The 26,893-nt window shown below is 38.2% G+C and overlaps 2 protein-coding genes and 1 non-coding gene across 3 annotated transcripts; 2 read left to right on the forward strand and 1 right to left on the reverse strand.

The window, feature by feature from the left end:
* Positions 1-1,552: 1,552 nt before the first annotated feature.
* On the reverse strand, positions 1,553-1,624 carry trnaq-uug (transfer RNA glutamine (anticodon UUG)). The gene has a single exon. It is a non-coding gene; the product is annotated as a tRNA-Gln (tRNA).
* Positions 1,625-6,009: 4,385 nt separating this feature from the next.
* On the forward strand, positions 6,010-21,532 carry ankrd10b (ankyrin repeat domain 10b). The gene is made up of 6 exons (XM_030427233.1): positions 6,010-6,380; positions 7,279-7,431; positions 8,498-8,589; positions 17,404-17,669; positions 18,544-18,651; positions 20,868-21,532. Exons 1-6 carry the CDS (start codon positions 6,183-6,185, stop codon positions 21,098-21,100), a joined length of 1,050 nt encoding a protein of 349 aa, XP_030283093.1. The 5' UTR covers positions 6,010-6,182; the 3' UTR covers positions 21,101-21,532.
* Positions 21,533-22,202: 670 nt separating this feature from the next.
* On the forward strand, positions 22,203-26,115 carry ube2al (ubiquitin conjugating enzyme E2 A, like). Its single transcript, XM_030429577.1, has 6 exons — positions 22,203-22,409; positions 23,986-24,066; positions 24,170-24,195; positions 24,538-24,627; positions 24,700-24,788; positions 25,300-26,115. The coding sequence occupies exons 1-6, from the start codon at positions 22,366-22,368 to the stop codon at positions 25,426-25,428; spliced, it is 459 nt and encodes a 152-aa protein (XP_030285437.1). The 5' UTR covers positions 22,203-22,365; the 3' UTR covers positions 25,429-26,115.
* The last annotated feature ends 778 nt before the right edge of the window (positions 26,116-26,893 follow it).

Raw genomic sequence — 26,893 nt, forward strand, 5'->3', positions numbered from 1 at the left:
TTACTGTTGTCAATGTCTGCATATTGTTGCATGCTGTAGATATAATGGCCAGAGTTAGGGCCCACTTGTAAACAAAAAGCAATATGAGTGTAAGAATAACAATAATTTTGATAATAACATTAAAGAACTAGGTATTCTGGCATCACTCAGTCATTTTCCTGCCTGCACTCCCCCACTCTGTCATGCATGTCTTGTTGTATACTCCCATCTTGTGGTGAAGAAGAAATATAACGCTTAAATATGACGCAGATGGCCACCAGGAGGTTGGGAAATATTTCACTCGAAGAGTCTGGCTGTAAAATGGAAACTTCTGCGCTGCAGATGACATCAGCTCCACATCCTGACAGCAATGTTGATGGAACAGATGAGAGACAAAATCCAGAGTTGTTGTTTTGTGTAAAAAGTACTTTTAAATTCATAAAAAAAAATGTAAAAAATTTGAATTACCACTGATTAAGTTGAAAACTCTCCGCTAAAACTGCTGCAGTCATATTTCTTGTATAGAATATAAATAACTATAGGTAATTTGAGTATGTTGTGTATGTGCGACAGATAAGCCACTTACATTACAACCAGTAGCTAAATGTTGCTTTTGCATAAAGTTAACCACTTAGTCACTGTTTGTCTGTAAATCATCATATGGTCTGGGAAAAATAGAATAGGTAGTATTTATATAGTGGTTCCAAGGTGTAATGGTTAGCACTCGGGACTTTGAATCTAGTGATCAAGTCTCGGTGGAACCTAATTTGAGCCAGAAATTAAGTGGTAAATTAACATTACAATGAGCTATTATGCTAGATTTGTTTTGTCTAACAGAAGTTACATGTTGATGAAGGTTCTGAATCATCTGGTTATTCTAAGTGCTGTAGCGTAGGCAACTGGACTTGTTTCAACTTCTTCAAGACGTTTCACCTCTCTGACTCAGTTGCAGAGTCGTTAGGGCCACCTGTGGGTCGTTGACCCAACCGGCCTTCATGTGGGTCACTAGGTGATAAGCTAGAACTGAAGAAGCCTCTTGGTTGAGAGGTGAAACATCTTCAAGAAACTGAAACAAGTCCAGTTGCCTACTATACAGCACCTAGACTGACTTAATTACTTTAAGGTTCGTCATCACAGTCCCAAGCTCACAGGACAGCACAATGTTACAAAGGAATGTTTGCTTGCATGTTTGGAAACCACAGCACCTTACTGGAGAACTTGTGGCAAGAGCTGAGCATAGTGTATTATGATGATGTACTATGCCATGACATAATCAGGATGCCCATGAAAAAGAGAGTTAACTGCTCTCAGTGGACCCTGTATGAAAAATGGTTGAATGAATAAAAGCATCAAAATATTTAATGTGTTATATCTTTTTTTTGTTTTTTTTTGTTAGGAAAAAGCATTAAGGACCAGGTTGCAATGCAAGTGTAAATTCCTGATAGATTAGTTTATAATGACACGTTGCACATTACTTTAAGTTATTACTTGCCGTTATCTTGTGCAGCATTTCAGTAGAACATTCAGCCGCTGTTCCAAGTTGAGCTGTTTTATATCTGATCTGCTTTAAACCAGGTTCCACCGAGATTTGAACTCAGATCGCTGGATTCAAAGTCCAGTGTGCTAACCATTACACCATGGAACCCCTATTTCAGCTTCCACAGGGGGCAGAAGAACTACTACAGACAGATGGACACATAGCGTTACCAGAACACTCAGCCTCTGCTAGAAACGTGATGAATACACTGAGCAGATAAAGTACTTTTAAACATCTGAGAGACAGATAGCATTGAATTAACACAGCCATGTTAAGTTTTAACACTGGTTTACTATTTTTACTTGTTCATGTCAAATTAGGTTCCACTGAGATTTCAACTCAGATCACTGGATTCATGCGTTAGGTTGCCAACCACTACACCATGGAACCGGTACCCAGGTTCCAAACACACACTGCAATGTGTCCTGAAAGTATATTTGTTTATTGTTTATTAGAAACATGAAGTAAAGTAAAGTGTAACACTGAGTGTCTTCAGGACAGTAAAGTGTCTTTGATGGTGATGCTGCAGCAGATGAAGGGGACATCTGGGGACACTTGCTAAAGACAGAAAGGTACAATATTAGTTGCTGACCTCATCAACCCAACAAATGGAGTATTACATAATCTACATATGAGCACATAGATAATATCATGAAATAAATGTTGACTTATCTTTTAAAATGAGAGGCTTCACAGTGCACACTGTATCCTTCACCTGTCCACTTGTCTTGACTCCTCCTCTGTGAGGAACATTTGACAGATAAGGTGGAATAACAGCAACATGGTGTCAAAACAAGAACAACTGATCAGTATTGAAAGAAATATAAAATCATATTGATCTTTTTTGTGAAGATGGTTCACGATGTATGCTTTGTCGTCTCTTTGCTGCTTGTCTCCTCTGGTCTTTGTCTTGTGTCCTCTTTATGTGGTTTCCTTTTCTCTCTTCTCTCTAAAAGAAAACCAAAGGACAAATGTCAGACAAGGAAGGTAACAATTAACAAACAACATCAGCAGCCAGAAGAACAGCTTATTGAACATTATTTAACTAACCCTAACCCTTGCTAAAAGGCGCGTATTAATATTTATAGTACAATACCTATTGTCAGAAATTTTGATTTTATTTTGTTTGAAATAATTATTGTTGTATTGTATTGCAATAATAATAATAATAATAATAATAATAATAATAATAATAATTGAAAGGCAGGGAACATTTGCCTATTCATACTAAAGTATAGTTATCATTATTATTATTATTATTATAATAATAATAATAATTATTATTATTATTATAATAATAATAATTATTATTATTATTATTATGGCTGCAAATGTCGATTGTTTTCATTCTTGGTTAATCTCCTGATCATTTTACGATCAGTGGAAAAAATAAAAACAACTAAAAAAACAGGTCCCACCACATTTTTCCAGAGCAAATGGTAATGTCTCTACAACACTACAAAACCCAAAGATATTCAGTTTGCAAATATTTCGAAACAGTTGGGATTTTGGCCCCCTTTTTTTCTGTTATACTTTGGCAGGTAAGAGAGTGAGGTCAAAATCATGTTACCTGTGACCTGAATTGCCCACAGTAACCCGATTTCAATTAGAATATTATTATTTTTGGGGGGCCTTTATTGATAGTACAGCTGAAGAAGGTGACAGGAAACAGGGTGAGAGAGAGGGGGAGTGACACGCAGCTGGGAGTCGAACCCGGGTCCGCTGCAGGGAGGACAAAGCCTCTGTCCATGGGATGCCTGCTCTACCAAGTGAGCTAAACGGCGCCCAGTTAATCAATATAGAGTCTCCCCCATCCTCATTCCTTTTATTATATTAATACTGTGTTTGTTATTATGTTTGCCTTCTGGTTAGCAGCACAAATAGGGAGAGGGGATGACAGAGAGAGCAGGGTGGAGCAGAGAGTCATGTGTGGTGTGGACGTCATAACAGACTCAACATTGCTTGAACTGTTATTCACTAGTAATTCATCAAAAGTATTGTAGTAAGTTAAAATATCATATAAAGAAAAATATTAATGTATTGCTGTTCATTGAAATGAGTGATTCAGAAGACTGGTTAAACACTTTTGTAAGGCCCTGTATGCATGTGACATTTTTATTGGGGTGTGAGTGCCACCAAAAGTTTGATCCGAGAATCACTCCTGGCTTGAGCACCATTAAAAGGGTCTAATATTGGTAATACTACAACTTCAAACAAAACTCATCATGTCATAACATTAACATCAACATAACACGAGTGTCTGTGACAGAGACACCATGCTCCATATTCCAAGACACATACCATCAACATTGTGATGGAAAAGATAATCAAAGAATTTAGCCATTTTGCCAGCATTCTTCACTACTTTATTTGTGAATATTCTCAAAGTTTCAATTTAATAGACACAAATAAATTAACACAGATTAAGCCTGGAACTTTCAGGGCCCGTGGACTTCTGGGGCCCTGAACCCTGCTTTTCCTGTTTTGGGATCCAGTTGATCCAGTTGGTCTGAGGTGATTCTCGCAGTTCGTTTCTGAAGTTATTCTGCCCCCTGGTGGCATTTAAGAAAATACAAAAAAAATGCATATTTAAAATTCAATAAGGCCGACAAAACCCACCTGAAGGTCAAAAACAAAAGTCAGAAAATCAGAGGGAAAGGGCACTGTATGGAGGAAAATCAAAAAACAGTGGAAACAGGTATGGGAATACATTTATAGTGAATTAACACAGACACTTCAAACTATAGTGAAGCATCCAACCAGTCCCCAGGACTCTGTCAGGTACCAGGAACTGAACTTGTTTGCAGTAAGAGAGATGGCCTTGGGGCCCAGGTAATCCAGGTGGGCCAGAACAGTGACACTGAAGAATAATGCAATTTTGTGAATTGTTGAGGAAGGAAACAAGCTTTACGACGCTACCCCAAAAAAATATTAGGGCATTCTTGGAAATTCAGCAAATGTTTTACATCAAATTCTATCTTTCTTTGAGAAAAAGTCATTGTCTTGTTGTCCCGGCAATGTCCACGAGTGATGAGATCACCTAAGATGCATGTTGATACCAAGTGTGATGGGGCAAGTAGAAACATTAGAATATGTTGACTGACGATTTGCATTGATCAGCTTTCATTATAAACATTCTTACCATTCTCTCCCAATTCAGCACATGTATGCCTGTCATACAATGGCCAACTATACCCTTTTCTCCTGTTAACCCTGGGCTACCACGAGGACCAGGAGGACCAGGGGGCCCACCCCCCAAATATATATATATATAAAAAATACAAGGCTTAAATGTAAGGACAAATATAGAAACAATAAAGTACTACAATATGCATAAAACAAGAAAGTACTATATACAATTAAATGCTTAAGCAGTTACAAAATAAGATAAAATACTGAGGTAAATACAATAAAATGCTGAGTTAAAGTGAAACTCTAGCCAAAATGCACCCTAGGCTTTTTTTGTGAATGTATATGAGTCAAACCTTCATGTAAAAGCACAATTACGACGAAAGAGGCACTTTTAAGATTGACCATATTTTCGTTTTTCCGCTCAAACTTATTTTCAGTGTGAGTGCATGGGGCACTTTTACGCTAGCATCAAAATCGCTATTTTTAAAACACTAAGAAGGCTCGACTCAACATGAAACTTTGCTCGTAGAATCACCAGGGTCTCTACACATGAACTCGAGCATTGAGAACATTGTTTGTGTACACAGAGTTCACTAAAAGGAGACTTTTTGGACAACTCATGTTAGCAGTAGCTTGTTCCTCTAGCCTTCATCATGGAAGCCCAGATGTACTCGGGGATCGACACGTCTGGGTAGAGTGTATGTGGTTCAGTTGAGCTATGTGTAGAGACCCTGGTGATACTATGAGCAACGTTCATGTTGTGTCGAGCCTTCTTAGTGTTTTAAAAACAGCGATTTTGATGCTAGGGTAAAAGTGTCTCATGCACTCCCACTGAAAATGAGTTTGAGCTGAAAAACGAAAATACGGTCAATCTTAAAAGTGCCTCTTTCGTCATAATTATGCTTTTACACAAAGGTTTGACTCATATACATTCACCAAAAAAAAGCCTAGGTTGCATTTTGGTGAGAGTTTCACTTTAAGTGGAACTTAAGGTGAAAGAGAAATAAGGTGCAGTTTTATTTACATTTATTTATGTATTTCATTTATTTGAAAGCCATGAAAAGACTGGGGGACTACCAGGAGCAGGATTAATGAGCATACTAGAACTTCTCATTTAACTTTTTAATACAAACTTAACACATCACTGTCTGTAGAAGACAGAGGCTGATGTGTTTATTTTTTTTTTAAGTGAAAAAAATAATTTAAAAAATCTAAGTGGACTCTGTAGGAGTCAACTAACTCCAGAAGATGGCAGAGGTGCAATACTAAAGCACTCCGGCTGACGGTAAACCTGGGAGCAGACCAGCAGGAGTCAGGAGTCAGGAGTGTGGGATCCAGTCCGCAGTTTGCAGCCCGCTCGGCGCGTGCTCTGCCCCGTTTGCTTTGTGTTGTCAGGCAGAAAGAACGACAGAGCAGCCAGGGTGGCGTGTGTCCTGATACACGGGCAGTCCCATCAGCGAGCATACTAAATAACAGCCAGTCCATTTGTTGGTCCGTTCTGTAACACATAGGCGTAACGTTAATTTCTGCAACAATGTCGGTGGGTTTGGAGTCTGGATTCTCGAGCGAGGAGGTCTTAAACAGCCGCTTCCCTCTCCACCGGGCGTGCAGGGATGGAGATGTCGGTGCCTTGTGCTCCCTCCTTCAGTGCACCTCAAACCCGGCTGACCTGACGGTGGAGGACACCTTCTACGGCTGGACGCCCATACACTGGGGCGCTCATTTCGGAAAGGTACGTCTCTTTGCTGAGCGGTGTGACGGGACCACACACTGGATAGGAGTGTGTCCAGAATGGGCGCCAACGCTCTCCGACATGAGCCTCGCCGTCTCGGCCATTTCCTGATGTTTGCCTTAACTGTGAGCTGATGAGACTAAGCCGCCGTCGGTAACTGGAGGCAGACAATGGACCATAAACGCTAATTTGAAACTGTTCTTCAGCTAACGGATTTCTCATAAACTGTTCTGTATTTTAGGTGTGTTTTGTGTGTAAGCAAATGTTTTGCTAGCGAAAGGCGTTGAGCTTTGACAATTTTACCATTAACATAATGGCCGTTTGATGAGAAGCTGACAGAAGCTGGGACGTTAGGAGACAAATTAACGTTGGCTAGCTAATTAACGGACATTAAGTTTTTGATATTAACACACGCTTAACGTCAACATTTATTCAAAATCAAAAATAAAACGACCCCTAAATTTAACGTTGGTAATGAATAATAATTAATTGTCCATTTACACATTCGTTTAACAGAAGTCTGTAGTATAAAAAGCGTGGCTAATTTAAAGCAACTTCCGGTAACTGTGATTGTTTCCAACGAGCTGTTTACTGACCTCTCCTAAACACGCACACATTTTTCTGCTAAGAATTGCTCTCACTCTACTCCGGGAAGGGCAGGCCTCTACTTTCCACAGAAATTGGATGCATGCCCAAAGCAAGAGCTATGAAGACATGGAGCTGAATCACGCCACACAATAGTGTTTTGTGCGCGGTTTTTTTTGCCTCCAAACAGCTACTGTACTACACTTGTCTAAACCTGCCCTAGAGGTTTTCTCGACAAAGCAATGAATGAATAATCGCCCATACTTTAAGCAAGCCGTCTTACTTTCTGTGCATTTCCCTTGTCTCGTCACAGTTGCAGTGTGTGATGCGTCTGGTTCAGGTGGGCTGTGGTGTGAATGCGGTGACCTCCAGGTTTGCACAGACGCCCACTCACATTGCTGCGTTTGGGGGCCACCCTGAGTGCTTGTTATGGCTACTCCAAGCCGGTGCAGATATAAACAGACAGGTATGGCACCAGACACCTACAGTCAACACACGCCTGCACACTGTACACCAAGAAATGAAACAGTTCAGTTAAGATCTTTGAAAATCAACCGACTTGCCCGGTGAGTTTATAGCAATTTTCCTTGTTGACATTTCCTGGAGAGATGCATGTAAACAGCAAGTATGCTGACTGTGTTTCAAGGAAAATGGCACGTTTCCAATGGTCTGTAGACTATACATGTCTAGTAACAAATCACTTTTACGTATATAGGTATGAGTGGAAAGAGTAGAGCCGTGTCAGAGGTTGAGCTCAGACTTGATCCCATCAAGGAGGATCACACTAGAATGGGGTCAAGACCCCTCACAGTGTACAGCTGCTATGTAATCAGTCTGGAAAATGTCCTGACCTCGCCTCAGATTATGGTTATCTGTACCATTGTCAAACTGACGGTGCATTTGCTCTCAGACTGTATTATTCACATCTCTTCCCCCGTCATGTATTTCCATGCACTGGGGCTATATTTTATGCTCCGCTGCACGGCTGAGAGAAATCAGATTAGTAGGTCACGATGACATAACACACTGTCGTCATCATGAAACTCATTTCTAAAAATTGTCTTTGAATTTACCCAGCATATGTTAAAATAAGCACCTGCGAAACCTTCCCTTTCTTGGATTCATTACATTTTGTCCTGTCTGGCGTTGGACAGACGAATAGTTTAGTGTTTGAGCAGGGCCCACATTACATTGTGGTTAGAGACAACCTCTCACTGTTTTTCCCCCTCTCTTTCTTCCATCTGCACTCTGCCTAATGTCTAACTGTAAATGTGTGTGGGTGGAGATGAAGTCTGGGTGAATAGTTCAGGCTATGCCCTGCAGAGCTGCACCCTGTTATCGTTCCTGGAATCTTTTTTATAACCTTGGGAGTGTAGAAGCAGGCAGTTGGGGAGGGTGTATTTGATTAAAAATGTAAGCATACGTATATTCATTTTAATATATTTTACTGACAAATAATGTGGCTCCTTCTACTGTTCTTGTGCACAATCATGCTTTTCTCTGTGTGACCGCAGTCTTTTGTCATCACTCAGGACTATGTGGGCGAGACGCCCATCCATAAGGCTGCTCGTGCGGGCAGTCTGGAGTGCATCAACGCTCTCTTGATTCAGGGAGCGAAAGCTGAGTAAGTCCTGAGATCAGATCTGTATCTTCATTTCTTTTCCTCTGTACTATCCAACATCTCAGTTACACCTTTGCAAGGGATCACCACCAAAGTCTAAGCGGAGCAGCGATAAAACTTTAATGCGGTTTTTGGTGCGATGCAAAAATGAAAGGAAGAAGATCTGCAAATTAACTTTACAAATCTAAACATGGGATAAAGCAAATATTTGTTAATGAAACATGCAAATACAAGAACATTTAAATACTTTCAAAAATGTAAGGGCATCCCTCAGATACCCAGCTAGAAGGGAGCTGCATTATTAAATGGTAACTTTACACTTAATCCCTTCAGGCACTGTGAGCAGTGCTGTAAATGTTGTTAAACCTTTAACATAACTTTCAAGAGCAGATCAAACTGACTGCAGAAGTAGTATTTTAAAGATCCATCCAACAGAACACCACAAGGTCCTATTATTGTGGTGTTATATTTATACACTAAAGAATTAAGTGAAACGTATATTTCTTCCTCCACCTGCTATTAATAAATGCTCGTGGCTCACTTTATAAAACTGTGAGGAATTTTAATTTTAAGAGTTGATTTTTAGTTGGCTTGAAACTTCTTTTTTGTCGTTGATTGCTCAAGTTTAAAAAATAGAATGCCTGATGATAAATCTTCAAGCCCTTCAACTTAGAAAAGTTTGATCATTAGATGCGTTGTTAAATATTAAAAGATTTGGTGGTGCTCCCTTGAAAATGTGACACATTTTGTTAATCCTTGAAATTGTTGTTTATCATTGCAACAATTCGCATTAAGTTGCCCTCTGTGTGTAATATATTATAATATATCAAACTCAATGGGCTCATAGAGAATTATTTGGAAGTACCTTTCACTCAAATTCAGCAGTCACTTTCATGTTACCTGTTTGTAATTTGAGGTAGAGTATGAATTTGATAAATGTGATTAACTCTATGCTTTGTCTTTTGACATTAATCAACTGCTTTGTAAATCCAGTGGAAGTATTACACGTACATGAGGACAACTTAATGTAAAGGTTGATAAACTGTTTTTAGCCTAGTAGGCCATATTGCATGATCTTTGTTAAGTCTAGAGTGTGGTTTTCTTTGTTAACATTTGTTTTGGTTAGTGTCTTACATACACAGCTTAACAAGATCACCAAATGCACATTGCCTTTTTTAAGCCCTTTTACTGTCAGTATGAAAAGGCTTTATAGTTGTTGCATAGAATGAAAATGCATAGATCATCTGTAATTGGTTGCTTAGTCGATTTCCATTTTTTAGGAGACTGCACAAGACCAGTATGATCTGCTGTCATTTGCTTTTAAAGGGTATGGAGAAGGCTCTTGGTTGTAGATATATAGCAATATATAAAATTCATTATGAGATATTAAATTTTACAGTATGACATCAGGCCAGGCCACCCAGTTTCTTAGTATTATTTTTAGAAAGTAGATAAATAATCCGTTGTGGTGCTTAGCCACACCTTTTTCCTTGGCAGCTGTATTTGTTTCCATTTATAGATTACGTTCTGTTATTGTTGCTGCACCTCCTGAAGCATAAGAGACACAACCCATCTTTCCTGTTTCTTAAATTTAGATCTAAGACCTGTGGGGAGGTAAAGTGACACTGTTACTCTTTTGGGTTTGCCTTGCATGCCTCAACAGATCATAGGCATTATTTTCCAAAGGTCATGCAAGTCAATTAACTCGATAAACTAAGCACTTCATTTACCTTCTGCTAGATTCCCATTTGTTAAGTATACAGACTTCTCAACCTCGTTGCTCATATTCTATCATAGTTTTATGAATCGGTTATGTTTTTGTTTTGGCTATAGTATCAAGTGCATGTAAGCTGGCATTTGAAGCAGAATATATAGCCTACTAATCTATTTTAATAAAAGATTCACCCATTAAATTGATAAATGTGTTCAGTATTTCATTCTATGCTTAAATGTTTATAATGTATTTTCATTTTTTGCAACAATCGTCATGCCTTTTTGCTGATATAATTTATATCCAGACACTCACAACAACCAGGGAGTTTTTATCCTGATGTCAGAGAAAATATGGGGTGTGTTTAAATGTCAGTGGAAAAAGTTAATCATAGATATCGCATTGGAATATTGGCTCTCTTTATTAGGCAGTTGTTATAATGAGGAGCCTTTTGTAATTGACATGATTGAATGAAATTTGATACTAGATCTACTGGTGTTAGGCCTCCAGTTGAATCCAGTCTAGGTTCAGTATCATAATTGTAATATGATGGTATATCCATAATCTTTTCCTTAGTGGTTGTTTTTATTGGACCACATGGCCCCAGCCAATGTAAACTGTGAAGGATTTCTTTTTACAAAGCATTTGATCCTGACAGCTGAGACGCGTCCATTTTATCAGTCAGGATGTAAACCAAATTGATATGCTTAGTATTCGTAGTTGATCATTTTTCATGGCATATGAAACCCCTGGTTTATTTGGGTGTGTTACAATAAATGCTTCATTTCTTAATGAGGTCTTGTAATGTGCATTTGGTAATCAGCTGATAAGTAATGTTTATGATGAAAATGATTGTGGTTTTTTTCCCTCTACAGATCAAAGATAATGCATTTAGACTAGTTTATTCTCAAGTTATTATTTGTTTATTTTTTTTCACTTATGACCCAGAAATGTAGTGGGACACAACTAGGAGGGAAACTAAGGCACACTAGGTGGGAATGAGGCTCATGACAAAATAACGTTAGACTAAGTATAAAATGTAATTGGTGTCAAATTTTTGTTTCCAATAAGGTTAAGAATTTTCACATTTAAATCATTATAAAAGCGGTAAAGCTCAGAAATAACCAAATAATCCTTAGGTGCATATGAAAGAGTATAAGAATATATAAAACCCCCAATTGAACCATATACTGCTAAATAAAAATAATATTTTATTGACTGCATTATGTACAATGTGTTGTGTGACAGTAAAGGTAATGCTGAAAATGTTGTCTTAATGAAAATAATTAATATTCTTTTCATTTTCTTTATGTAAAAAATGCAGTTAAATCTGTATGTAATGCGTATTATTGTGCTGTGAAATTGCCTGTTCAGCTACAACCGATTTCTAAATTGCAGCAATATTATTTCAACTAATCAACAAAATCATAAACTAAAGTTGGCAAAATATTTTCCTGTAAATAACCATGGCCATAGCAAATTGCACTTAGTTAAACAGCTTTATGAGTATTTCTTTCGTTCCAGGTTCAACCCTGGGTCTGATTTTATCAGATGTTCTTTTTCATGCTAATGTTAACATTTTAGTTGATGCCTGCATATCTGATCGGTGGTTTCTTTCATCTTTGAAGACTGCTTTAAGCTCTCCATTGTCACACTGTCTAAGGAGTTCCTCTGCACTGCTGTCAGCAACAAAACTGAGATGTCAACGAATGGCCTACAGTGTAACCGGCTGAATTATGATAACGAAAGCTACAACGGAACAAAGGCTCCTTTCAGCACAGTCATTCTCTATACGAGTAATGTGTGTAAATGCCAGTCAAAAAGCGTTATGGCTAACACTGCAGCTGGCTAGCACACGTTAGTACACTTCAATGTAGTCTGATTTGTCCAATATTTAAGAAATATTTCCATTTGAAGTTCTAGATCTGATAAGTGGAGTTTAATATTTTATTCTTGATTAAAACAAATTAAAATCATGCGTTCAAATATTACAAGTCCCAAAATATAACCTTCATTCATGGTGCTGCTACATTACTGTTCATACAAACAGGAATTGCTGCATTCATGATGTGGACATTCGAGATTTTGTCAGTATTATTTAAATCTTTCCCATTTTCACTGATCTGTCTTGACGGAAACCTCCTTTGCCACTCGCTCTTTGTGAAGACTCTTCAGTAAAGAGCTCTCATCTTCTGATCAAATACTTCATCACCTCTTGCCACCTTGCATCTTCTGCTGCTCTTGAATACACTTCAAAAACAACAACTGGCCAGCTGGCCATATCTGAAAGAAAGGAAACAATGAGTCTCTCAGTAGTCTTCATTCATAAATGGGCTCTGCACATTGCAACTGTGACTTTTCCTGCTGGTCTTTGCACTGGCATTGTCAAGCTTTTTGCTTGTTCAAGAGGAAGCGATGTAAACAGTGAGAAGAAACCATATTTCATGGATCAATCTCATTCATTAGGCGGAACTGTGATTCAGATGGCTCTTGCCATCTGCCCTCACCTCTGAGTCACTGATTAAGCACACCGAGTTCACGAACAGCTGCCAGAAATGGCCGCAGATGATTATTGATCACCCAGCAACACCTGATGGCTAGCTGTGGGTTTGAGTCAGGCACCTGATACCTCTGGTCTGTTCAGTTAATATTTTAGACCATAAAATGCAGTTAATATTCTCAAAACTTTAACACCTAGAGGTTCATGAAACATTGACTATACAGAAATGAACTGAAACTAGCCAGTGGTATCACGGTCAGACGTATTATCCTGTTTCCTATGGCCCCACCACTTCTTTAAATATTCACACACAGGAATCTTGTCTTGCACATGCTTGCACTGCAGAGCCCGGGTTCACATGAAGGGATACATCTATTTGAATATCAGAAGACGGAAGTGTGATGCTTATCTTTGTCCGATCACAGCATGAGAAGAACTATCCATCTGAAAAGTGAAGCATTTTAGACTGGAACATTCTTGTGGCCAAGTCTATTCTTCTCCATAATGAAGCAATGGGCCTCCTTTGCCCACTCCTTGTTATCTCTACACATCCTTACATCGGAAACTACTCAAATCTTTCAACACTAGACTTTAAGTACTTTTAAGTATCTATTTGATTCAGTGGGACAAAAAATAGCTTAAATTATTTGTTTTGTTTTTCTTTTTTAAATCTAATATCCAATACAAATCTTAAAAATGTTTTAGCTTGTCCATAGTGTCAAATGTAAATGTAATCTATTCAATCAATTCAATTAAAAAAAAAAAGAGAAGAAAATAAGTTACCGTTAAATTATTTATATTGCCCTAACGTCAACATTTTATTTCAACATGAGTTTCATCATTTATTTGTCATGAGCCTCAATGTGTTATGGAGGTCCATTAGCAAGCTAGCAGCAGGTAGCAAAGTGTTTAGAGGCTGCCGGTGATGAGAGTAGTGCAGAGTCAGAGGCTTAGAGCAGCTGAGTGAGGTGGGTTAGATTTGCATAGCATCATGTACTGAACTGTGTAATGCTAACAATCATCCTGTTGCAATGGTTATTCACTGTCATTTCACTGTACCAGATATTTTATCTTCTACACAGAAATGTTTCATTTTGTATGTCACAGTATTAACCTTGATACAATATCATAGTCTGTATGACATCTAATCTTTGTCACCTTTTCCTTTATGAAAGTGACAATAAGTTACAAAAGCAAAGTTTTCTATACTGTTAACAGAACCAGAACCGTACGTCTTAATGTTTTGCAGCCATTGAATTGGAAATGACTTGGTTTTTTCAAGTAATCCTAGAAAGGGGGAGAATAGACACTGCTGAGTCTGCCCCGTTCCCTGGGATAGCCGCACTGTTGTGGCATTGAGTGTTCTCACTATCGCTTCCTATCTACACACTGGCAAACTGTTGAGGTATTTCTTGCGGTGATTGGTTTTAATGCTAGGTTTTTTATGAATCAAATCTAAAGTTTTAGACCTGCATGCTTTGCTTATTATCCATGATTGTTCCTGTATCTAGTGTTTTGTTTTTATTTTATGATTTGTTTTTTAATTATGTGAACTAACCATAGGAGCCCTTTATATGGACAGGTTTAATCACGTGAGTCCCATGTCAACATGTAGCATGATAATAGGCTGCCTCTGGAAGGTTAGACATTAGTTAGAGAAGATGCATATTGTGTGCTTAGGACGGAAAAGCAAAGCATACCAGGCATTTACAAAAAATTAACGCTTCCTTTTCAAAATTTCTCATGAAAACTAATAATACTCAGTTATCCATGTTTTTGGATTAGTGCGGACTATAGATGTCAGGTCTCACTAAAGGAATACTGTATGTAGGATATTTCAAAGGGATTATTGGCTTTGCAATTATGAGGTCATCTAATAGTCTATGGTGGAAGAAGAAAAATGTAAAAGTTAAATTACAGAATAGAATAAATGTAGTGAGGGTAAAATGGAATTTGTGTTTTTAAAAAATGTGCCATAACCTGCTTTTGTAAAGCTTCAGCACTTGAAACCCAACTTGCATTTGTTTTTACTTCAAGTAAGGCTGGGATAAGGAAAAATCTGTGGGGGTCCCTATGACGGCTTTTTAAATGCATTTGAATACTTTTGCTCCCTCAAAAAATGAAGGGGGGACTTAACAGCCACCTTCAGTGTTAGATTTTTTTATTGCATGTGTTGAAAAGCCAACATGCCATAGAGGAGCCAGCCGAGGAGACGGTAAGGTTTTTTTGGGTTTAATCTGAGGTCAGCACAAATGTGTCTCCAGTACTTTGTGGAATATTAAACATGGAGAGATTAACGATAAATGTCCTTGAGGGTATCTGATTGTGACTTTAAGAAAAAAGATAATACAATAATGTCCCTTTTCTCTAGTCCATACTGATGTGCTCATATTTTTATTCAGAGAGAAATATATTTTTTTATTGAGCCGATTATCTGATTGTTGCTGATTAGCTGATTGTTGCTGATAAAACTAGACTTTCTATTCCTTAGAGTGAGACCAACTCATCTACCTCAACCCAAAATGGTATTTGATATCTAATCTGTTCGAGGTATCCTTTGGAAGCGTTAATTTTGAAGGGGACGGGTAATGTGCAACAAGTTATGTGTGATTTTTATTTTTTTGTTTGTTTTTTTCAATCTTAAATTTTTGATGAAATGTTTTTCATGTGCACTAGCTCTTGAAATGTTCCTTTTTTGTAGAACTGTTTACCTAAAAATGCAGAGAAAGAATAGTTTCTAAACACAATGAATGACCAAACAGTAACTGTGTACTTTAAATTCTGCCTCACTTTGTGGAAGTCAATATCACTTTAATTTAAGGTAGCAGATAGTTGTTAATTAAACTAGAGTAGATTAAATCATAGTGTTAAGTTATACAGTTCCTTAAGAAGTCAGAAAGTACACTATTTCTCCAACTTAGAATGGAGATGACGTATTCTCTGGTGTATTGATTTTAACATAAGATGGGCTGCAAATGCAGAAGTTTTCATTTCCCCATCACTTTTTCAATTGTAAGTACAAGCTTGGGTGTGTGCCAGAGTCCCAGTTCTTTGACAAAGACGTTGTTGTTTGCCTGGCACACTCATTTCACAGTGCGATGACATTTAGACATAGAACAAGTGCAGTATTGTTTTGTAAATTGGCCAACAGAGGGGAGAGAAATTCCCATCATTGCGCTAAAAGGCCCCTAATGGTTAGTGTTAGACTGGCAGACATGTGTTCGGCATGTTAACTTCACATATGAGAGTTCTGTTTTGTATTTCGTACTTCTTACTGTTTTATTGTATTGTTTATTCTTTTAATATTATTATTGTTTATTAAAATACCCTGTTAGCGGGACAAATAAAGGAAATTCTAGGCAGCTGGAGAAGATTTAATGTGCTCTTCCTGGCAATTTATTGACTAAATTGATGCAGCACTAACATATAGTTAAATAGTCTATTCTTCATTTGCGTAGCTGTATTTAATTGCATTAATAGGATTAGTTATTTTTTCCAGTGAAATTGCTTCTACACACAAGTGCTAGTCTGAAAAGTGGAAACTGCACTGACACAGCACTGTTTGCTCATTCATTGTTGTACTACGAAAATCACGTTACTCCTGCTGCAACTGGACATGATTAACACAACTGTACTTGGTGCAGAGACTCTCTTTTGAGTTATAAATGACTGTAGAAACATCTTAAAGTAGTCTCTTCTTATTCTTTTTCTCATTTTTTCTTTTCATTCTCTTGTTCATCTTTCTTGAAACAAGATGAGGGTGAGATGGAGACATCTGGATTTCTTATGGCTGAAGGCTTCAGTTCCTACTTCCTTCATTCATTCTCTCTTGTAACCATCAAGTCTTCAGATTTTCCTTTTAAGATACAACTCTGTTTCATCCTCGACTCCTGTGGATGGTGAACATCTGGATCTTGTATTGTCTGCAATCTACTTTTGTCCACTTCGCCTCCCCACTTGTCACACACACCTATTATATATAATGTACATTCACGCAGACATGTTCCCCACTCCAGGTTTTTCTTTCATGGCTACATCATTGGCTGGTCTTGAATGCGACATTGCCAAAATCCTTGAGCAGTATCTCCAGTGGAGCTGTGAGATGACAGCCGCCTATCACCTGTTGCAAAATCCTCCTTGATGTCACATTTTCCTGCTGACAAGATGAACTTCTTACATCACCTGTGGAAAAACTCTCTCTATTTAGTAGAACATTTGCTAGAAATATCTAAATCATTTCAGGTTTGTCATTAGAATAACCTGGTGCACACCGTCAGTTGTCTTAAGCATGTACTTTTGCAGCAGACGCAGCAACTGTGTCAAGATTTAAGTTCTATGGAAGATGCAAATGATCCAAAAGGATCAGTCGTCATCTCTCATGAGGATGACGAAGAGGATGAGAGAGGGTAGAGCAGCACAGGCTATTTCTTTACATCTGTGTGTCTGTGTGTGTGTGTGTGTGTGTGTGCGCGCGAATATGTGCTTAATGAGTCTATGCGAGTGCCTGTGTGTGTGCGCGCTTGAGCGTGTCTTGTTTTGTTTGTTATATTTGTTTCAATCAAACGTACAGTGAGTGTCTCTAACACTCTTCCTTCCCGTTATGCAGTATGAGGAATGCCAGTGGGCTGACTGCTGCTGACCTGGCCCACGCCCAGGGATTCCAGGAGTGTGCTGAGATTCTCTCCAATGCCCAGAACTTCCAGCAAAACATGGCTCAGTCCCACAACGGGGCTTTTCTGAATGGCATGACCCAGAACGGGGGCCACGCTCACCCCACTTTTCAGGGACGCAGCTTCTTGAACGGCGTGCCAAACAGAAAGAGGTCGTTCGATGGCATGGAAGCAAACCCAGTGAAGAAGTCAAGACCTAACGGTAGGTCGCTGAGCTAAACAAACCAAGTTTTGTCAACCTTACATCTGGTATTAGCTGAGATGGCTGGACATGCAGTCATATTGGACTGAACATGGCTGTTATACACAACATTTTTTCCACAAACAGCAGTGCTGCATGTTGGAACAGTGTGTGTATAACACATACAATTTAGAGAAAAAACATATCGAGCATCTACTTCCCTACTAACTAACTGCCAATTTATTTTGATGATTACTCGGTTAGTCTATGAAGGTCGGCATCTCCACATTGTTTAATTTGTCCAACAATAGTCCAAAACTCAACGAGTTTTCATTTACTATCTTAAGTAACAAAGAAAATAAGCAAATTCTTTCATTTTAAGAAGCTGGAACCAGCAAATGTTTGACATTTATGCTTGAAAACTTACTGAAACTAGTAATTGATTATGAAATAATCAGTTTCTTTCCATCAAATAACTTCTACAGTTCTTCCTTATCCTACAACCCACTTTAACACAACACATGTTGCTTGGCATTAGGCATCAGCTATATTGGTTTATTCTTATAAAACCAACTATTTATTTAATTGTGCAGTGTTGTATTGCATAGTGTGTAATGCACACAATCATAGTTACCTGAGAGTGAATAACAAGAAACTTTGGAAATTGATATTTTTGAGCTTTGACCTTCAATAGTGTAAAAAAAAAGATTGTTTATTTTACATAAATCAGAAAACAGTGTAGTGTTAATCTCTAAAGGCAGAAATGGCTTTCAGAATAGATGCAGGAACAGGAAGAGACTCAACTATATTTTGGTCTAGTGTCTCTTGATGTTACAAATAAAGTTTACTCAAAAATGGTTCTGACCTTTCATTTATATGCCTCGCTTTCTCTCAGGTCTGGGCATGCCACCAGAGTTGCTGAATGGGAACAGGCCACTGGGTGGTGTTGGAGAGGCCCAGATGGAAAGCATGAACATGGAGCTGGCAGCGACTGTAACCTCAGGTGGGCCAGGACCCTTTGCATTTGGGCTGAGTGGGTTTGCACCACCGCAGGGGCCGGGGCCAATGGATCAATGTGCAGACAGGTCAAACCCTGCGACTAAAGAGCTGGAGGTCATCACTGTGGCATCAATGCAGACACCATGTCGGTGCACCAACTCTTATGCCTATCTGTAGAGGGCTTATGTCTAGTGGCACACACTAAGGTTCCCATTTGTGCAGTATATCTTTTCAGTATAGTCTGGTAATCTTTTCTTTGATTTTTCATGCATAAATGAATACATCTGCTATGAATTGGTGGTAAGCTACTGTACATTTGAAGACTAATAGCAGTGTGTGTGTGATGTATTTTCTACTCTTCTATGTACCTGACTATACTCGGATGGATAAAAATATTGAGATTTCTTTGTAATGTAGTTATACATTTAATCTTTGTATAATCCTTAGTTTTTGTTCATGATAATAACAATGAGTTTTGTTTTGCACAATTATATAGCGACATCCTAGATAAAACAAAATGATCGGCATTCCCTTGACACTGTGTGGTAACCAGTGCAAATGTAGGGCATATTGACTGAAAGGAAAAATCAGTCTTGGTCACCTTTATATTGGTCTTAATTATTGCTTGCCCAGTTGTGCTTTGTTGCATAATCTGAAACTCGTCATTGGTCACTTGAAGATGTTACTGTTGGGCTTGTGCTGGGAACAGGAAGCCTAAACAGATTAGAAAAAGTGTAATGCTCCTTTACAATTCCATTAAGAAATAATTTTTTGAGAAAAAAGAAAAGTGTGGTTAGTATGAGATGTAATATCTAAATGATGATTGGATGGGTTATATTGGCAGTATGTTTTTTTCCCAGTTGAGTTTAATAAATCAAATTTATTTTTGAATAATAAAACGATTTATGATGACATTCATGTAAAAACAAATCTTTAATAGACACTGAGGAAATGTCTCCCAAGGCTAAATGCTATCACATATAAGCTGATGCTGTTTTGTATCCAATAATGACTTTATGCCAAAGCATATCCCAACGTGAATGTAGCTCGTAAAGGATAAATGATTCACTGTGCAGCTTTTTTTTTGTTGTACTTATTAGATGTCATGTATTAAGACATATTGGTCCATGAGCTTGAGATTTGGTTATTCCTCTGTTTGTTCCTTTGCGTTCATTTTGGCTGTGTGCTTATTTAATGCTCGAGTATGGTGAATGTTAACTGTATGTGTTGGCAGTTTTTTAGGCAACTAGCAGGGCTTGCACATCTTTATGTTTATACAGTTAAACGCAGTCTGATCTTGAAATTGGTAAATCACAATCAGTTATGAGTGAGCAGTACCGCTCAAGAAAGTTTGCATGGATTTGCAAAAAGCCTTATTTCTTGAGCTTTATATAATAGTTGAACAATGACTCAATGTAAATAATTGTAACTTTTTCTAGATACTGGTAAGGGAAATTATTTTCTTCTGTCTGCATTTTTGTAGCACTATTTCATGTTGCAGGTGCTGTCTGTTTATTTTGTTTTACATGCAGAAGGTTTGAGTGTATATTCATTCAAGTTTAAACGTCCAATGCCTAGTACTGAGCGGTTTTAGCTTTGTACTTGATTGTGTGAAATCATTAAATGTTGACAAATTTTATAAATGTGATTGTGGTGGACTTTTGTTCTCTTGATGTATTCTCATGCATCTGTCAAGTCCTGGCCCTATGGCCTGAGGAAAAATGTGAAAAAAGGGGAATCTTTTTTTTTTTCACATTTTTCAGCAACTAGCGAGACTAAACTAGTCTAATTTTAAATCACATGTGCTTCTTATGTAATGGTTTTGGATTATGGCATGCAACCATGTCTGGAACAATTCAGATTTTCTTGACTTTATGCGTTAGCTTAAATACCACTGTGGAGACAGAACTAGGTCAGTGTGTCATACACTACCATCTATGGCAAAGTGACCCACAGATCAGAATTCAATCTATTTAGAACATAGTCTGAAGTCAAACTTGTGGTATTGCATAAGGCTCTAAAATGCTTTTTGTACCTTATTGATCAACTTTTTGTGAGTGTATAGAAATGTTCATACAACTGCCTTTAAACTTTTTTTTTATATAGTTGTGCAAAACAAAATCAATTCAGTGGTTTTCCTTTCTATTTAAATGTATAGAATCAGGAATATGGTCACAGATTATTATTTGAATACCTTTTGACAATTTGTTTCATTTTCAGTGGCAGGCGAGAGACACAGTGAGGATTTTTCCTTAAATGGTCACGATCAACCACAGCGTCCCTTTGGGTGTGACCCCGCAACAGACATCGTTCATGGCCAACTAATCTACAGTGACTCACCTGAGAACCACAGTAATGCAGGCAGCCAGGTGGAGCACCAAAAGTCTGTGAAAGCAGAGGAGCTGTATGACCATGCCTTCTTCAGCACCATGCTTCTTTACCATGGATCCTAATGCCAAAGGAGCTAGTTACCAGGCTGTGTATTTTTATGTTTTATTTTTTTGCCTGGATCTCATATAAGCCTAAACGAGCATTAATTTGCCTTAAAGCCATTGAATGGTCCTGTTTTTCATGTATATGATTATTTCTTGGAAAAAAGCAGTCCCATTGTTGTGGATGTGTTGACATTTGTGACTGAAAGTTGATTTTGTTTGTGTTGTTTAAAAGGAAGTGATTGTTTAGCTTACTGTTCATGTTTGATTAAGTTGTAAATAGCCTTGTTCTGATCAACACTAAAGTAAGCATCTGCATTGAACCACTGCCAATACGTAAATTTAGTTTATGTCTCAGCTAGAGGGGTGATTCCTCTAGATGTTAATAAAAAACAAATGCAAGTGCATCCCATGTTACTCATTACTAATTAAAAAGGTTTTGCAAAAGTTAAAGTTTGCTCATTATTTTTAACTCCCCCACATGTACAGATAACTTATGACATATTATACTCATCCAAAGGCAAAATGCCATGTTAGCCAACAACTCATTACCTACACTGCTGGCTGAATAGAAAATAGTAGTACTTCAGGTCATTTAAAAACAATTTCTTTGCTTGGAGAATTGGGGTCCATCTTTCCACTGCAACTTTGTTGATCTGCATAAGTATTTGTGATTTAACAACAACAATCAAAGTATTGGTTAGCCTTTTATTTTTAAATCCACTACACTGCTGTAAGTGGAGCAGACTAGGCTCCCCCACTTCAGCCTCACGTGTTGGGGCACAGCCATGGTGATGTACTGCCAACAGTCACCTGTCACCAGCAGGAGCGACCTTCATCAGTGCTGCGCTGCACAAACACCACGTCATCTTGGCCACGCCCCATGGCAGACGACGATCTCAATGAGAATGGGGGACGTAAAAAAGCAAACGTTAAATTAAAAAACCTGATAGATGCATGTATCTTGTTATGAAGAATATTGTACTTTTTTAAAACGCAAACTAATGATAGCACTTGATGCCTGCATTGATATTTCACCGCCACGAAATTATTGTTTAATTTAGCACTCGAAACTGTCCCCTGCCCCTTCCGTGAGGTGGTATCGTCCTGTAAACCTAGCTGGGCAAACCAGAGAGTCAGGATTATCGAGAGCGACAAGCTATCGGTAGTGGAGTTATCGTGAAGGTGTCAAATAACCATTAAATACAATATAACGTTTTTTTTTTTATAAAATAAGCTCCTGTGAACGTACCCGTATCTTCAATAAGCGTTCCACAATTTAAACCATGTCAACCCCGGCCAGAAGGAGACTTATGAGAGATTTTAAACGGTGAGTTGATGGTCAGAAATTATGCCGATAATGTTATTTAGCTATGATTTGTCAAAAACAGCTAACGTTAGCCTAGCTTACGTTGGCTTGGCATAGATGACTATTATGTTTCAGTATAAACCTATTTAGCCGACATTATCCATAGTAGAATACGAACGCTGACACTATGTAGTTTATGTCGTGTTTTCATGAACTTGAATCATTTCAGAGAAATTAGGTCAATTCTGTAGACAAGCTTCGCCCGCAGCTAAAGCTAACAATGCTAGCTGATACCTGCTAACTCAGCCGACTACGGTTACTGTCACAGTTATCGACTGCTAACCAACTCTTTAAACTAGCCGATATTTAGATGTCCGTGGCAAATGACGGGTTGGCTATTTTATCCATGGTCAAATGTTCAATGTTAACGTTGCTGCTTTATAAATATACGTCTGTCTTGCTAACAGTATTTGGTACCAGACAAGGGACCTATATAGCCAGGTTCATTGGTGTCAGACAGGTATGTTGCCAACCAGCATTGACGTCAGCTATGATAAGTTATAAGGTCCTTGCCCTTGTAAATGAGTAAATCAAAGTTTGGCTGGTGTTTTATCATGAAGCAAGATTTAACACCATAAAACATAATCCTGTAACATGATGAATACATTGTGATGAACGTCAGAAGAACAGTATAAAGTCATAGCGGAAGTCGCCACATACTCGTGGAGCATTTCCACAAGTCAGCATCGTCAGTTAGAGAAGTCTTTGTCGACGTTAACGGATTGCTGTTTTTCACTTACTAGCATGCTAAACCGCGTGTCAGTTTGAGTGAAGACGTCTCTCCGTCTCTCTGGGTCCTTAAACATGCGTTCAGCCAACTGTAAATTACAGCAGCTCCAGATGCTATTAAGCACAGACTATCAGCCTTTGTCTCATTAGGTCTGACGGGACAGGATATGTTGACCTGCAGGGATTTGAACACGTCTAGAGTTCATGGAACGAAGTTTTTAGGTCGCGATAAGTAAGCTTTCACAAGCTTCTATTATCCAGTAGTGATTGTGCAAGTGATAGTATTAGAATTGGAAAGACATGTTCCCTAAGGTTTGCTGCAAGAGCCAGTCCATGCTGTATATTTTGCTTAGGTCAATATGATAATCACATTCGTAATAACACGAATAAGACCAATACCCAAATCACATAGATGCACCTATGAACTTCAAATGAGATTCGTCTGGAAAATGTCACATATTTCAAAGTTAGCCACTAACAGAGTTTATATTCTCTGGTTTATAACTGGTCAGTAGTGACATTAATGTTTATCTTGGCTGATAAGTGAAAGGCAGGTTTATATTGTGCTAAAATACTTACCGGGGTTACATTTGTTCATGGCTCAACTAAGGCGAAAGCATGATCTAGGGCATTTTTTATGTGGCAATTTAGTCTTCTTACTCTTACTGGTGCATAATGTTAAAAGAGGAAAGAGGTCATTCATTTATGGGAATCACCTGACTATTGTTTGGCTGAGTAAATCCAGATTCCTATTAATGGAAGTCCTGCTATAACATTTAGTTTTGTCTTGTTGTTTTTTGTTATACAGGCTACAAGAGGACCCTCCAGCCGGTGTTAGTGGTGCCCCTTCTGAAAACAACATCATGGTGTGGAATGCAGTCATATTTGGGTAAGAAAATGATGCACAGCAATAATGAATATGGACAGATTTTTCCCAAATGCTTGTAAAGTCTGTGTGAATTAATTGATTCCCCTTTTTTCTGACCCCACAGCCCTGAAGGAACTCCCTTTGAGGACGGTAAGGTGCTTACTTACTCTATCACTGAGTGTGTTGTGATGTATGACATATTGTCACTACTTTGCATGTATAACATATCTAACATGGCAACATTACACCCATGTGCTTCTTTCGTATCATAAAAATCTCATCATCAAACTAAAATAATAGGAAGCCCTTTGTTATACCCTAATGTTATTATCAAGCCAGATTTGCCAATCAACAAAGTATTTCACTTTTACGACTTCTCATGTTGAAGGAGGAAGTGTTGCTCCAACACACTCTGCCTTGAAAACATTCCTCAACATCATCAGGTTTAATGGCTCGTAATAAAAATGTTTTTGTGTCTTGTTTTTGTCACAGGTACATTTAAACTCATTGTAGAGTTCACAGAAGAATACCCCAACAAACCCCCCACAGTACGCTTTGTGTCAAAGATGTTTCATCCAAATGGTAAGAGTATTGACTCCTGGCACATCATAATGTTTATCTGTGGATAGTGTGTAACTATGTTTTCATCCACAGTCTATGCAGATGGAAGTATATGTTTGGACATCCTACAGAATCGTTGGAGTCCCACATATGATGTGTCCTCTATTCTTACATCTATCCAGGTAAGATAATAATGCAAAATGAGATGCTTTTATAATTATGAAATTCCCAGTAAGTTTACTGGCTCAGTGTACTAGTGTCATTTAAGACAATAAAGTTTTTTTTATTTAACAGAAGAATATCCTGCCTTCTTTTTTATGTAAGGTTATATAAAGTGCTTGTAACCACATTTGAGGAATCATTACAAAAAAGTGTTTATATCAGCATGTTTAATTGCCTAATGTTGGTATTGACCTAAAAAATCAGGTGTCAGTTCTATTTATGTATATAAGAATTGTAATAAATGTTTGACAAAAATAATTTATAGATGCTCTTAATAAAATGTCAGAAAATTGTGAAAACTCCAGTAACACCTTCCCATAAATTATTCTGTCATAACTACTTTTATTTAATAGTTGTTCCGAGTACCCTTTATTAATTTAGTGGAAATAAGATGGTGAAGTGGAAATTCATTTAGTGCATAACAAATAATCCAAAACCCTGTTAAAAATGGGTTTCTGTTCTTCTCCCCAGTCCCTGCTTGATGAACCAAACCCCAACAGTCCAGCCAACAGCCAGGCGGCCCAGCTGTACCAAGAGAACAAGCGGGAGTACGAGAAGCGTGTGTCTGCCATCGTAGAACAAAGCTGGAGAGACAGTTGACCTGACAATCCTCATAGCTGCTCTCTCCATTGTTAAGCTGTGTGTGCTGCAAGTTTTAGTGGAGTACCTCTTAATTTTTGGGCCCCCCACCTTTTTGAATTTAAGCTTTTATGCACTTTACCTCCGACCTCCCTTCATAGAATGTTTTTTTTTTTGCCCGCCAAGAGGGATTTATTTTTTCTATTCTATCCCCCTTTTCCAGTCCATCAGGGGAAATGTGCTGAATCTTGCCTTGATGTTTTGTCAGTATGGACTTGTGGGCAATTAACCCAAAATTCTGGTGTGTTCTAACTTGCTGTAATAACTCCCAATGACTAAATTGTGTTATGTGTCTTGGAGGGTGTGTTGATGACATCTAGGGTCCTCTTCTGTTTTGCTCCTCATCTTTTCTGTCAGTTTGTTTTCACAAGGCAGTTTTATCTGGGCTCCAATGTGACCATCCTACCTTTCCTTGGGAGAATGAGCAGCCTGAGCATCATGGACTACGACTAAATCAGACATCTTTACACCAAGTCTTTTGCTGTGTTGTGAACTCTGTTACATGCATGACAGAAAGAGTGTATTCACGTTCCTGTTCAGTACTCATGTATATAAGATACCTGCAACTGAATTTATGTACAGATTTTGCACTGGTTGTCCCCATGTCATTTTTTCAGCACTTGTAAATAAAAAAAAAAGGCAAATCTATCCTTATGTGGGAAGTGTTATATTGTAACTGCAAATCCAAAACTATTTGATCTAAAAATGACTTTCCCTGCCTTGACAGGATTTAATACTTGAGCTGAGTCTGAGATTCATATGTCAAGAAGACCCTGACATCAATGTGAGACTGTCAGGTAAACTATGATTTTGTATAATCACATAATGCTCTATTCATTTCAGAAAATGGGAGTTTCATCCTCACCTTTTTAACATGGTAATAGATTTGCTCTTGTGAAATTAAAAATGACAATACATGCTAATATTGTTTAAAGGAAAAGGTCTGCAGGTGTTTTGGTGTTGAAACAGATCCACTGTTGAGGCTGTTATTCAAAATCTATGGTAGAGCAACAACATTCAGCATTTCACTTGCACTTTAGTCAAAACTTTCAGATATGATTCTTTAGTGGGTTATTTAGGACTTGTAAGGACAATGGTTAAATTGCCCCTGGGATAATTTAGCCCCTCTTACCTCTGTGTTTAATTTATTTTTCAGGGGACAACCCCACTCTGGAACAAGGCCAACAAGCCGTAGACTAAAATCTGGGTCAGCCCACTTTGGAACGTGCCAGTGTGAATGCCATCTTACCCAAGGGCTAAGCGCAGTGTAAAAGAAATGTAGTTACTTACACATCCAGCATTTATGGAGCAACATCATCATTGACATACTGTTGTGTTTAATGTCAACTTGTGGAATGGAAGTTCAATCTTCTCTCTTTAAGCTTGGTGTTTGTAGTCTCTGCCTAACCCTGAGGGAAGGATCTGT

Source organism: Sparus aurata, chromosome 9 (assembly GCF_900880675.1).
Source record: "Sparus aurata chromosome 9, fSpaAur1.1, whole genome shotgun sequence".
Classification (NCBI taxonomy): Eukaryota; Metazoa; Chordata; class Actinopteri; order Spariformes; family Sparidae; genus Sparus; species Sparus aurata.

Coding starts and splice junctions, on each gene's coding strand:
- ankrd10b (XM_030427233.1), top strand. CDS start 6,183: ATGTCGGTGGGTTTGGAGTCTGGATTCTCGAGCGAGGAGGTCTTAAAC. Junction 6,381..7,278: donor GGGGCGCTCATTTCGGAAAG/GTACGTCTCTTT, acceptor GTCTCGTCACAG/TTGCAGTGTGTGATGCGTCT. Junction 8,590..17,403: donor ATTCAGGGAGCGAAAGCTGA/GTAAGTCCTGAG, acceptor CCCGTTATGCAG/TATGAGGAATGCCAGTGGGC.
- ube2al (XM_030429577.1), top strand. CDS start 22,366: ATGTCAACCCCGGCCAGAAGGAGACTTATGAGAGATTTTAAACG. Junction 22,410..23,985: donor CTTATGAGAGATTTTAAACG/GTGAGTTGATGG, acceptor TTTGTTATACAG/GCTACAAGAGGACCCTCCAG. Junction 24,196..24,537: donor AGGAACTCCCTTTGAGGACG/GTAAGGTGCTTA, acceptor TTTTTGTCACAG/GTACATTTAAACTCATTGTA.